The sequence below is a fragment of the Brachyhypopomus gauderio genome, chromosome 4 (genome assembly GCF_052324685.1).
Source record: "Brachyhypopomus gauderio isolate BG-103 chromosome 4, BGAUD_0.2, whole genome shotgun sequence".
NCBI classification, from domain to species: Eukaryota; Metazoa; Chordata; class Actinopteri; order Gymnotiformes; family Hypopomidae; genus Brachyhypopomus; species Brachyhypopomus gauderio.
Genome location: NC_135214.1, coordinates 33,822,840 through 33,836,038, shown reverse-complemented (window position 1 = coordinate 33,836,038; position 13,199 = coordinate 33,822,840). Strand labels below are relative to the sequence as shown.

The 13,199-nt window shown below is 43.5% G+C and overlaps 1 protein-coding gene across 2 annotated transcripts; it reads right to left on the bottom strand.

The window, feature by feature from the left end:
* Positions 1 to 88: 88 nt before the first annotated feature.
* ampd1 (adenosine monophosphate deaminase 1 (isoform M)) lies at positions 89 to 12,946 on the bottom strand. 2 transcript variants are annotated; one of them, XM_077004145.1, is made up of 15 exons: positions 12,784 to 12,946; positions 8,171 to 8,333; positions 7,735 to 7,852; positions 7,004 to 7,169; positions 6,370 to 6,589; positions 5,923 to 6,052; positions 5,550 to 5,744; positions 4,796 to 4,927; positions 4,203 to 4,366; positions 2,585 to 2,711; positions 2,240 to 2,403; positions 1,761 to 1,881; positions 1,324 to 1,497; positions 912 to 1,022; positions 89 to 805 (listed from the first exon to the last, which is right to left on the bottom strand). In XM_077004145.1, exons 1-15 carry the CDS (start codon positions 12,803 to 12,805, stop codon positions 650 to 652), a joined length of 2,163 nt encoding a protein of 720 aa, XP_076860260.1. In that variant the 5' UTR covers positions 12,806 to 12,946; the 3' UTR covers positions 89 to 649. The 2 variants fall into 2 exon arrangements, with proteins under 2 accessions (XP_076860260.1, XP_076860261.1); XM_077004146.1 differs by lacking the exon at positions 12,784 to 12,946 and adding an exon at positions 9,446 to 9,464.
* Positions 12,947 to 13,199: the final 253 nt, after the last annotated feature.

Sequence of the window (13,199 nt, the reverse complement as noted above, 5' to 3'; positions counted from 1 at the left end):
TCCACATCATTTGACAATAATTTAAAGAGTTCATATAAACTTTGCCAATACCAAATTGCATTTTTAAGGCAAATTAAGACTTCTGCAGTTTCATCAGACAATAGTTTATTCACCCACTGAAGGCGTATTTCATATGTGTAATTCACAAAATCATGTGAAATATCAGTCTCCTTGATTTTATTCATTGTGAAAATAATTACACTGGATGAGTGACTATCACTGTATGGACATCTGCACAAAACGTTTTATGTTTATTGAACACTAGTCAAGCAACAGAAGCAAACATTGTCATCTTTTAGGGCCATTTACTCCAACGTTAGTAAATATTCTTTTCAGTGCAAAATGCATAGTTCTAATATTGCTTAATCCAAGAGTAGGTTTAAACAGTATCCAGAATTTTGTATAAATGTTTTTAGCAAATTAAAATTCAGCAAATGTATTACTTGAAAAATGTATATTTTTAAGACAAGGAAAAATCAATATGTCTGATCTTTAATTGTTACCTTAGGGCAAATATCTCTCTGGGGTGTGTGTGTGTTGTGTGCGTGTGTGTGTGCGTGCGTGCGTGCGTGCGTGTGTGTGTGTATGTGTGTGTGTGTGTCAGTGAGAAAGTGTGAGTGGGAGAGAGAAAGAGAAAGGATTTAGCTCTTTAGTCACCCTTCACACCTTCCTTAATGAGACAGAACTCATAGCTCAGAGTTTCGTAGCGATAGGCCATACGGATCTGAGCAACGTTCGTCTTGCGAATATCGTTGCCTTCTGGGCCCTCCTTCAGGTAATCTGTTCCCAGGAAGTGTACCTTTTCCTGTTGGGTGTGAAAAACAACATGGATATCATACAGTAGTGGTGACAATGACAGGTGCTGGTCACGATATGTGCTGTAATAAACCGTGAATAGATGGTTGTCATGCCTCGTGTGACAGGCCGCTCTGCAGGACGCTGTTCTTTGCGATTTCACACATGTCACAAGTGCTGAGCTTGAACACCTGAGCTGCAATGGCATATTCCTCCATCAGGGGCTCCTGCACAAACACCGAATGAGGAATGAAGAACATGAAACAGAAAGAGGAATGGAGAACAGAGAACCTATTAGCATAGCAATGTTTTAAGAGGTTCGTAGAGGCCATTTTTAGACCAGCTGCAATCCTCAAATCTGATTTTGATTTTACGTGGCATTGTGGATTCAGACAAAATGACACGTCACCCAAAATCAGAACAATTTTTCACGACCGCCACTATCCCTACACCATTGACTGCTGCGAATGTGCAAGAAGTGAGTGCGTGAATTATACTGAAGATATACCAACTCATAGCAACCCATACCTTGGTGTAGTGGAACTGCATGGGGTCGTCCGTGGACAGGGACACCACCAGACCTTTCTTGTGGAACTCCAGAAGTGGGTTTTTGTTGTACTCCAAGAACAGGCTGTTGTTGCTGAGAGGAGACATGGCGATTGGGATCTGGGCCAGGTAGTACAGATACTGCAGAACTGGACTCTGTGTCAGAACGGGAGGGACACGGGACACACTGATTACACACACAGCTGATCAAGTTTGTGCAGTGTGTTTGTAAATGAAGAGTGACTGGTAGCAACCTGCAGTGTTTTTTGTGTTGTTGCTTTAGGAGTTTAGTTCTAAGTGAGAACTAGTTTAGGCACATCTTGAGGACTACACTAAACTGTTGTCTTTATAACTATTCTTTTTTGCTGCACAAGGCCAGAGTGGCACTCCCCACTGGTATGGGTGGGTAGCACACCGACCTTCTTGAGGTTGAGTCCATGGGAGATGTTGTCAGCAGTCATGAAGCTGGCTAGCAGGTGAGTGACAGCTCCCGCCTCCCCACAATGGGGCCTGAAGAGGAATGTGTTCATGCCCCTCTCCCTGTAAAAACACACAGGCGTTAAAATAAGAACTTTCTTATCAGTGGTATTCTAATCGGCATAGTTTAGGATCGAGCAACAAAAAAAAACCGGAAAGAGAAATCGGGTGATAAATTGAATCAGACTGGGTGAGAACTCCAGAATCATTGCTGATTTATGAGGACCCAGCCAATGTTTTACTTCTGTTCCAGTTCTGAGCTCACAAACCTCACTGGTTTGGCTGGAGGCCCAGAGGCAAATATCACAGTATGGTCACTGGATGAGTAGCACTACAGGACATGGGTTTCCACTTAAACTTGCCACATTTCTAGAGGAAGTACAGTAAGATACACTCTCCACCATTTTGTTTGGATACTCACTTGCGCAGCTGGTTGAGCACAGCGATGTTGGCGTACATGTAGTAGATGTAGTAGGTGTAGGATGGGTTCTTCACACTTTCCCACTCGTTTGGCTTAGGGCTATTGGTGGAGAACATGTGGCCACTGTGCTTGGATTCATCATCAACGCTGTCAAAACCTGTGACCTGTGGACAGGATGAAGAAAGGACACTGTGATAGTTGGAAGGATGGATTCACAAATTTAGACAGAGAGAAGGACAGATGAACTACTGGATGATGTGATACAATAACCATTGTGGGCCAGTTTTCTACAATATTTCTGAATGGCCTCACACTTTGGGTGGTTTTAGGGAACCTGTCACTCACATGCTTCAGGAAGATGGCCAGCTCAGGGTTGGACTGGGGTTCGATGGTGGCTTGGAAAACAGGGAGAAATATGTTCTCTAGCATCTTACCAAAGTGAGGCACAAAGTTCCTCGCTCTGAAGATGTCGCTAGAAGAATCAGAATGACACCATACAATTCACGAGACCAGTGATGTTTGAGGCTCAAAACACCTTACATTACATTGCAAAAGCATTATATTATGGGCAATCAGCTTTAGCTTAAACAGTTTAGATTAAAACAATTCAGATTAATTTTAATTAACAATTAATCAGACTGATCATCTGCCATCTGTTATACACAATATATGTTAGCCATCATTAAACCATTTCATCAGTGGTCAGCCAACCACAGAACTGGTGTTGGCTGGATGGTTTTTTTTTTTAAACATGGATCATTTTCAGCCTAGCAAAACTTTAGCACCTTTGCTATCCCAGATACACTCATACCACCATAACACATGCCGTTATACCCCTGTGTCATTCATATTGTCACTCTCTTCTTAAGTTACCTTTGGCAAGGTCAATTGCCAAATCTACCATTCAAATCCCTGTCAGCCTTGGAATCATAGCATGACTCTGGTTTGTGTTTCACATGGACCTGATGGTAATATCAGGTGCCTTGATAGGATCCACATCTGTCTCTTGCAATCTTTCCACTGGCGTCCCACAAACTCAAATGTTTGGCCCTCGATATTTTTCCTCTAAGCGTCTATGTGATATAAAGTCTTCGTATAGCCTCGCCAACCATGGTTATACTGATAATACCGAAGTTACGTGCCCCAACCTTCATACACTCAAGCTTGATTTAGGCATGTCATAAAACATAATGACAAGACATAAAAAAGGATACCAGCCCATGACCTAAAGCTGAATGAGCAAGATGAGCTGATATTACTCCTCTGCTAATAGTAATATGAAACTACTGGTCATACTGGTTTCCAACAGGGCTGCAGAATGTCCTACTGGGTGGGAGCTCCTCATGGAGATGAGTAAGGGAGTCAAACGCTGAGCTCTTGACTACCTGGTTAATCTGGAACTGAACAAATCTGAGAATATCTGCATGTCTACACAATGTCTACAGTAAAGATCACTGGATGAATAACTCTAGTGGGATTAGGTTGCTTTAATCTTGATACTTTCTTACATTTTCAAAAAGGGATTCTTGACCTAGTAGTGAGTGAGTGGCTGTGGTCACAATGCAGTTTTACTGGCAGGATGGCATTGTGCAAAAAGAATGGATGTAATAGGACATTTATTAATGACCATCACTAGATATGCATCACTAGATATGCACAAGCAAAAAGTAATTGATAAAAATAGATTGTGTAGAGACAGCAATTAAATTATTATACTGTATATATTATATTAGTTACTGTGATAAAGAATACCTATTAAAGAATGACTGACTCAAACTGGTGATTGACAGAACTATCACATTGATTATGGACACTGAAAAAATGTTCTACAAAGGTATAGTGAGAAGGGCTAAATGATTGGAGTTTGGGAACATACAGCTTCCAGTACAAATGGGTTGCAATGATCTCCTGTATTGATGACATGCATGTAAATAAAAAAAACGATGACGACAACAAAACATACTAGATTCTGGGTACTTGAATCATCCATTTGAGGTTGAGGGAAAACACCCTGTTCTTGTTGAACCAGCTGGACAGTTTTGTCCATTCATTGCTGTTGGACCCATAGATGGACAGACGAGGTTCGGCATACTGGTATTTGGCATCCTCTAGATCACTGGCCACTTCCTGTTTCATAAAAATCCAGGCAGATTAGCTTTCATTAATGGGATTAAGGCAAAAAGCAGTAAAATTACTAGTGGTACTAAAGGCAAAGAGTACCAAGCGCTTGCCGGACCATACTGAACACCGAGGCCTTCCAGGTAGCTACGGTATCCCTTTACCACCAGAACATACACACACTTTGCTGGCACTGCATCCAGAACAAACATTTAAGCTCTTGAGTGTTTTCATCACCCTGTCCTGCAGCTATTTTACAAATCTTATCACTCTTGCATATCCACCCTCCTCATTCAGGGTGACAGCCAAGCCCCTCGTCAGGTGTTCACACCATTCTCTCCCAACATGAGAAGCTCGTTTCAACACGGGTATGTAAATTGATGGCTTCTCTTTATGATCCATTATGTGTGCTCTAAGAGGTAGAGTAGTAAGTGGTACCTTGATTATGGTGGCAAAGTATTCTCCTCCAATGTGATTCTCAGTCTTCATATAGAGGTCACGTAGTTCACTGGCGCCCACAGGGTTGTACTTGGCATTGAACTTGTCAAAGCGTTGGAAGGTTTGTCTGCCCTACAGGATCACATCACAGGTGGAACGCTGTTCACGTGTAAGCTCTCACAAAGACAGACAGAGTTCTCACAAGAGACATACATCTCCACACCACCACCACAAGGAAATATACAGCCCACAGCCAAACATTTGTAGACATCCCTCCTAATTATTGAGCTAGGTGTTATCAAATCAAGCACATTACTATGTAATCTCAATCAGGGTCAACTGAACAGGTGATACTGCAGATTTTGGTGACTTGATACATGCCACCGTCATAGAATGCAGCATGTACCACTCGACTCTGGAGCAATGGAAACGTGTCCTCTGCGGAGATGAATCATGGTCCACTGACTGGTGGAGAAATCTAAGTTGGGTAAATACCAGAGAAATGCTACCTACCAAAACGTATAGTGCCAAAAATGATGGAGGAATAATAAAGGTGAGCAGTTGTTCTCAGTGTTTGATCCAGGTACCTCAATTGGAGTGAAGGATGAGATTCACGCTACAGCATGCAACTCCATATTAATGCCCCCAGATTTGGAAGGAGATGTCAAACTATGTACGAGTGGTGGGCTTGCGTCCACGCCATTCTTGCACCAATGCATTGTGGGTTGACTGCTGCTGTGAGAGTGGAACCTACGGCGTGTACGTCCAGGGAGTCCACGGTCAGGTCGTAGGGGTGCATTTTCAGCGACTCGAACAGCTCTTTCATGGTCATCTCTTTGCCATTCATGCTATACACCACTCTGTCAGCGTCCAGGCGGTACGACCTCTTAATGAAGCGCAGGAGGTGTTTCTGGTTCATGCAGGCAGCAGCGTGAATGTGAGTGTCGACCTGCAGAGAAGCGCAAAGAAAGACAAAACGAGAAATGGTAAAAAGAGGGAAAAACATTGTTCATGTACAGGGTTGCCAGATATGCTAGTTTGGCTAGCGAGAAACCCCCCACAGAAAAACACAAGAGTGATGGTCAGTTCCTCTTATCGATTTCCGGCCGCGTGTGCCGTAATGGTACCTTCCTACAGTTGTAGAAGTCCCTGTGAGGGTTGTTCTTTAGTTCCTTCATCTCCTCCATCTCGTTCAACATCTCATGCACGTTGAACTTGGACATGAGGAACTTCAGACGACGGTGGGTGTAAGTCTTTCTGAAGAGCCCAATCAGAGACAATGCAGGTAAACACACTCAACCAATTAAAACATGCAACCCATAAAAAAATTTAAATACAAATCTCTGTGTATTGTGCAATACAATTTAAATTAGATGGGCGGCCAATCTTGCCTCATTAATAAAGTAAATGTTGAGTGTGTTTGACTGTCAGATCTGTAAAAAGGTTTGTGTCCCTAAACCCTCTGGAGCAAAACCTCCACCGTTAAGTCTTATTTGGCATCAACATCCAACCAGTTCACATGGCTTTTGGTTTGTGTACCGGGATAATCTAATGACACCTGTGGAGAGACTCACGTTGGGCCCTGTGCAATGAGAGCAATAAGGAAGTTCATGTCATCGATGAAGGTGGCGTAGTCGGGGGCAGGCAGGTTCAGAGGTTGGTTTTTATCTGCAGCTGCCGCGTCTTTGTAGACGCAGATGACACCATCCCGCATGCGAGCCACATAACCGAGGTTGGGAGGCAGAGTCTTGGTGTTGAAGGGATCTTCTCCTTGCGCAGGAGGGGAAGTGAAGACTGACATACACACACATACACAACACAGGCCATTATGCTCTTACTTTCACTGTCCGTTTTCTTGAGCAGAAATCACAGAGATGTTAATCTGACAACTTTGAATTACTCGGTTGTTTCAGTGTGCATACAAAGGCGTCTCAGAAAAAATACTGAAGTTTGCCTGAATACTGTGTCACGTCAGGGATGGTCAAATGTGTTCCTGGAGATTTACTCTTCCGCAGTTTATTTCTGATCCTCTAATATTAAAATGCTATCAATGTCTTTGATTAACTCACGTGTTCGATTAGATTTGGAACAAAGGCAGATCTCCATTCAGGAGCTTTGTAAAGTGAACAATCTTCTAATCATGAAAACACTGCAGCAAATTATCTAAGTAACGTGTGACGTGGAAATGCATTTTTTTTGCTTCATCACCTGGCTGAAGCTGATTCCCTGGTTTCCACTTCTCTCCCTCAATACTGCGCAGGCACTCAGACGCAGTGTTGGGGAACCTCTGGTAGGCCAGTCTCATGTACTTCTCTCTGATGGCCAGTGCACGGTACAGACCCTTACAGGCAAGCTCGAAATCATCCATGGTCACCTGAGATCGACAAACACAACCGATGAAATCATTTCAGGTCTTAACACAGGCAGGTGGGATCTGGCCAAATGTTCATGCCTAGTCAGTAATGTTTATGCTTATGATGAAGTAATTAAGTCACTTCATTAGAGACTTTACAAATGAAACTTTATTATTATTAATTATTATTATTATTATTTATTAACAACTTTATTAAGTGAAACAGAACAAATGTATTGAATAAATTAATTTAACATTAAATTAAAACTGCTGACTAATCATACTGAACGTAAGAGTAGATAATACATATGTAATGCTTCATCTGCTGTCATACTTGTGCCCACCCAACTTAGCATCAAATGTCTCAGCTAGGTTTCTGAAACCCAATACATCGCTGGCCAAACTGCCTTCTCAACCCTGCAAAATCTATTCTTGCCACGGAGGGACTGCACTGTTTGACGGCCTGCAAATGGGTCACACATGCATATTTCACAGGCATGTCAGACCCCTGTGGTCTTGCATAACGCAGGGCTTGGTTTCATCACAGGGGACACACGAACCGAGACGTTCACAGACGGACACCTACCCCTGCTGCATAGTCTCCTGTGATGGCCACTCTTTGGAAGTGAGGTACCTCCAAGTACGTTGGCTTATCTTCCAGCAGAGGGGCAAGAACTTCTTGAGCATGCATAATGTGCTTCTTTCTGGAAGGCAAAATGAGTTAAGGAGTCTGAGGAGAATCATCTTTTGCCCATTCTTTGAATCCGACAAGCATTTCAAACACTTTCTCTCTGTTAATTTCATAACACTGAAATCTTCAGTGTTCAGTGCACCATAATCAGTTTTCCAGATATCTGAGATGATCTTCAAGTATGACTGTCGGTTAGCCAAATAATTTAGCTACAAAATATGATAAGCACAGGATATCCTTTCCACACATTTATTGATAAACCCTTCATGGAACAGAGCACTGCTGGTGAAAGCAGTGTTTACTGATGTTGAATGTTTTAGGTTCTCCTCACCGTCGCTCTGCGTCATCCTCGGTGGCTATGTGATGTGCCAGCTCCTGGTGGACAATAGGGCAGTCAGCCACGTCGAAGATGGAGATCTCCTCCCGGACATCTTCATCCTTGGTCGCGGACGCGAACACCTTCTCGGCGAACGCCCGCATGCGGTCGTCCGTTTCTGATGAGACATTGACGTGGTGTTACAGATGCGACCTGCACATGCTCAAAGAATAGATGCTTGGGAAACGGTGCAGGTGAGAGTAAGAGATAAAGGCACAACACTGTTGTTCTCCAATCCAATGAACACAAGAACAACAAATCAGAAAACAACGACCCTCTCATGCAACTATTTACTGCTGTTCCAAAACAAAGCCTCAAATTATATACCATATGCTTGATATTTGGATGTGCAAAGGCTGACGTTGATTTTCTAAAGTGCATAACATGCATCAGCCTACATTTCTGTAACAATTTTGCAAATATTTTTGCAAACAATCCTACATCAGCACATCTGTCGTCTAAGGCATGCAGATGCAGGCGGATGAGCGAGAGCTGGTGGAGAACCTCCGTCATCCAGCAGTGTAGTAATGATGAGCACAGAGGGATGGTGTATGATCCGTGTGCAGGCTTTAAACAGAGTGCAGAGATCAGAACAGACAAGTCCAAATCAGGACAAGCAGAAGCAAACAACGCACAGTCCAACTGGGCCAAAACAAGACAAACAGGCAACAGGTTCCAGAACCACAGCTAAAATAAAAAAATCCAGGCCCACAACCAGAAAAAAGCACATCACAAAATCAGAAGTCAGAGATCAGTGAATGGGCCCCAAAATACCAGAGGACACCAATCAGAAGACAAACATTCATGACTGCAGCGGACGAGTAACAAGGTTTTTTGTGAGGTGTGGGAAGGTCAAAGGTACATATTTAAGGGAGATGATTAGGGGAAGTTCAGGTAGCTATGGGAACACCCAGAATGAAGATCCCTGGTCTCTGAATTTCGAAGGGCTCTGTACATGCATAGAAATAAAGGTCTCAAATATATTTTCAGCGTTGTATGTCATGCACTCTAGCTAAACATTTAAGCCCAAAAGAAATGTAATGTATTCATTTGTCATTCAACTATTTTTAAAAGTGTGTTGTGTATCAACCCATTTTCCCGTGAATGAAAAAATGAATAAACATTGATTTGGATGGGAAATTCGTTCATGGCTACACGGTGTCTAGTCATCCATGAAACACTTATGACTGTTCAAATGTGAAGCAAAGCAAAACATTGGTCCATACTTACTAGCTTCTGAATACGTGTTTACCCAGAAGCAAACACACAGGAACCATTGGGGGGAGGGGGGGGGGGTGTGAAAAGACAAGGAGGGAACTGGTTAGATTAACATGAGGAAAGGGCCTGCCCCTGACTCCGCCCCTGACCCCACCCCTTCCTGGATCTACAACTTTCATTTGCAAAAAAATAAAAAGTTCAGCAATGAAAAGTTCCACAAAATATTGATTTATGTACTGAATCGAAACAGAAACCTCATGCCAATTGCATTACAAATGATTATATACAGTAGTGATTATAGCTTTATATTCTTGTCCAATGAATGTATATTCATTTGGGATAGATAAAGCAGATTATTTAACATGTAATGTAAACTCTTTTCTACGTCAGAAGGCAGTCACGGCTGCGGTGTTAAAGGGATTAAAGTGAAGCAATTAAACACTGTATTTTACATATAGACAAACAGACGAAAGGAAACTTCCAATCGTTCCCATGTCCTTGAATCCATGATCCATGCTGACATGCCTTCTGCTTCTTTATCTGTGTAGGAAGGAAACTTCAAATGTGGCAAATGTACAATTCCAGGTAGCTTGGAATGGTATAATGTCATGGAAGCCCACACGAGTAAAACATTTATCCATTTATCTGTCCACCCTCCACAATGTGTTCAACCAATGCCACAATAATTCATATTCCATGCTGGACAACAGCACAAATTGTGTATTAATCCTTGGGGTTGAACCTTGTACAGTGAACAATAAACAAATAAACAGGAACCACACTGGTCCAGTAGAGTTCATACCGCACACCTCAGTCTGCGTACATCCATTCACAACCCTTATTTGCATTCCACAAAGCCCCATTGCTTGGGATTGGCAGCATGATATAATGGAAATGTGTGATAGGACATGCCCCCCTCTCCCCCCCAACCGCACCCCACACTGACATTCCTCGCTGAGAATCGCTCCAGTACTTACGCTGTCCCTCCTCTGTGTTAGTCAACGTCCCCGTCAGACAAGAGACAGGGGCCATGTAGAGGGGACAAAGAAAAAGGGTCACAAAGCAGAGAGGCCCGGTTCACCAAGGCATGAGCGTGCATTCACAAGTGGAACCCTGTCCACAGTGCAGCGTTTTCTTGCTCTTAAACTCATTCGGCTTCAAAATGGCAGTGAATTCTGCTGGATTAGAGCAGAGAAAACACTAATCTGTCCTGCTCAGGAAGGGATTACACCTGGGAATAAATATCATTGCAATGTTGGGAACTACAAATTCACAGAATTCAAGCTTTAACGTTTTATTCTCAAACTCACTAGGTGAAAGAGAACAAGGGGATACCATCAAACATCACTGTGCCGAGATGAAGGATATTACAAGGATATAAAGGAGAACCATGCAGATATATAACAGGAATACATCTTGCTTTGTTTGCACAACAGTCTGTACTCAACACCAACAGAGAGTTGTATCAATTTATCTGTGGAACCTCAAGCCAAGGCTGAACTGTATGTTTCACCAGTCACGTGTGTGTGTGCTGACGCAGCAGCTATATGAGTTTAATAACACTTTGGCGCCTACTTTAGCCCCAGATCACCGCACGGCTGCTTGGGCTGGCAGGCCACCTGTGATTGGCCCGTTCCGCTTACGCTCAACTCAAGTGTTCCTATTTTTCGCCCTACTTGGTTTACGCCACTTTTCAAACTCTGACACGTGTCTAAAGTCTTTTAACGACAGTGTTAATAACAACAACCATCTCTGCACACACGCAGCAAGCCACCGAGTTCATCTGGTCAACGTAAGACCATGATGAGGACAGGAACAGGTAAACCTTGCAAAACTGTTTAACTAAACAGACCCAAGCAGACGTTTCGATAAGATATAGATCTAAATCAAGGGTTTTATGTGCACATTTTGACAGCGATGGGTAAATACAGGACAGGTGGCATGATGAAGGAATATTTCACCCAAATGTGCTATGACGTTATGAATGTACAGGAGTTTGCAGTTTGTATGACGTGGTTTGCCCAAGGCAAAATGGGCTACTGACTTCATTTTGCCTTTTCAGTTGAGATGTTTGTTCAGGTAAAATAAAGCAAATCTGCATGATCTACTGTGGATACACCCATCACAGACATGTGTGAACTAGTTGTGTGCTGCCACGTTTACACTTTTCTTGTCTATACAAGGGTTGAAACAAATTCCTCCTTGGGAACTTTAAAGGGAACACTGATCGATGAACAACCAGCCACCCTTTAATGATCCATTTTCCTCATTTATAAATATTCTGCATTTCTTGTGTTCAGAAGCTGAGATGGACAGACCAGAAGTTTCCAGTTCCAGCTGTAGTAACCCCCCCCCCCCCCCCCCTGCTCATGTCACCACTTCATGCCCAGTTAAAGCCCCAGTTGAAACCTCATTCAGGTGGCCTATAGAGTTGCAGGACCACCCACGCAGAGACGGTAATCACAACGTCTCAACCTGCGCTAGAGCACAGCATTATGGGAATGTCTGCTCTGCGTGGGCTACGCCTAAAGTGGATACCTAGCAGTGCGTCTGGGCTCCACCCTCATTACAGCTCCTTCACTCATCATGAATGGAGATGGCAGGTGTGTGGAGGGCTGGCGTGGGGTCCGGGGTCCGGGGCCCCCACCATGACACCTCCCTCCACCACGCTCCATCAGTTTGGGCTAATCAACAGGACTGTGCATTAAGGCCAAGTCTCAATTCTTTCTCGTCTGGAACTTCCGTGATCAAATATGGGAGGCAGTATCAGCACACATATAAATCAGCATACACACACACACACAATGGAAACAATAGTATATATAACAGGAAACAATATTCTTTTTTGTCATGTTTAGTGCTTCAAGGAAAAGATGCATAATAGTTGTAGTAAATGACATACTGAAGTCTTCAAAAACTGGACACCTGAAAGTGAACTAGTTTTCAGCACTTTATATGCTTTCCTGCACTTTGACGAATCAATCTGATCAATGCGGAGTGTGAAAAGGTTGCAAGGTCACTGAAAAGCTTATGGTGTAAAAATAGTGGCACAGAAAAGCTCCCTTGAGATCCTGGCCTTGGTGTCAAATGTTAACGATGACTACACTAACACAACTAGTGTTGTCAGTTTGTGAAAGATGCAAATAAAATCTCAGACGTGCTCGTCCAGAGAAACTTACAATTTTCAATCATGTTACAGTCACTTTAAAAAGAGCTGAATGCCTTAACACAGAACTTCCCTTTCCTCAACGTCCTCACGCTGTCTCAAGAGACGACACGCTGCCAAGGACATGCATGGTGTCTCGTACCCCTCGTGAAAGGGATTCTGAGTGCTGTGGGGACACACTCACCTGGTACTACAGCCTTAGGCATGATGGCAGTGCGTTCTCAACACTTATACACGCTCCCTGTGGTCAGGACGTACCGGGCTGAGCTGGGCTCGTCACACACAAACGGCTCGCGGGGCAGAAGTGTGCAGACGCCCAGCCCCAAGCAGCAATATGTAAAGCTGAGTGCCCAGTGTAACTAGAGCCACCTTCCCACACCGCACACGACATGGGTAGACTTCGAGATCTATTTTAGGTCTGAACGTAGGGTGTCTGCCCACAATCAGCACTGGGTGTAAGGGTGGGGGGGGACAGAACTGGTACTATGTAAGGGTGGTGGTGGGGAAAACACACACAAACACATGCCCAACGTGCAAATCCTGACTTCTTGTGTGTATCTGTAGGTGCATCCGGTCCAATCAGACACCCCAGTGCTCGTA

Bases quoted from the DNA above. Each gene is read 5' to 3' on its own strand.
- ampd1 (XM_077004145.1), bottom strand. From the start codon at position 12,805: ATGCCTAAGGCTGTAGTACCAG. The intron at 7,853-8,170 runs GTGAGGAGAACC...TTTGCCTTCCAG, and splicing joins GAGGATGACGCAGAGCGACG to AAAGAAGCACATTATGCATG. The intron at 6,053-6,369 runs GTGAGTCTCTCC...TGGGCTCTTCAG, and splicing joins CTCATTGCACAGGGCCCAAC to AAAGACTTACACCCACCGTC.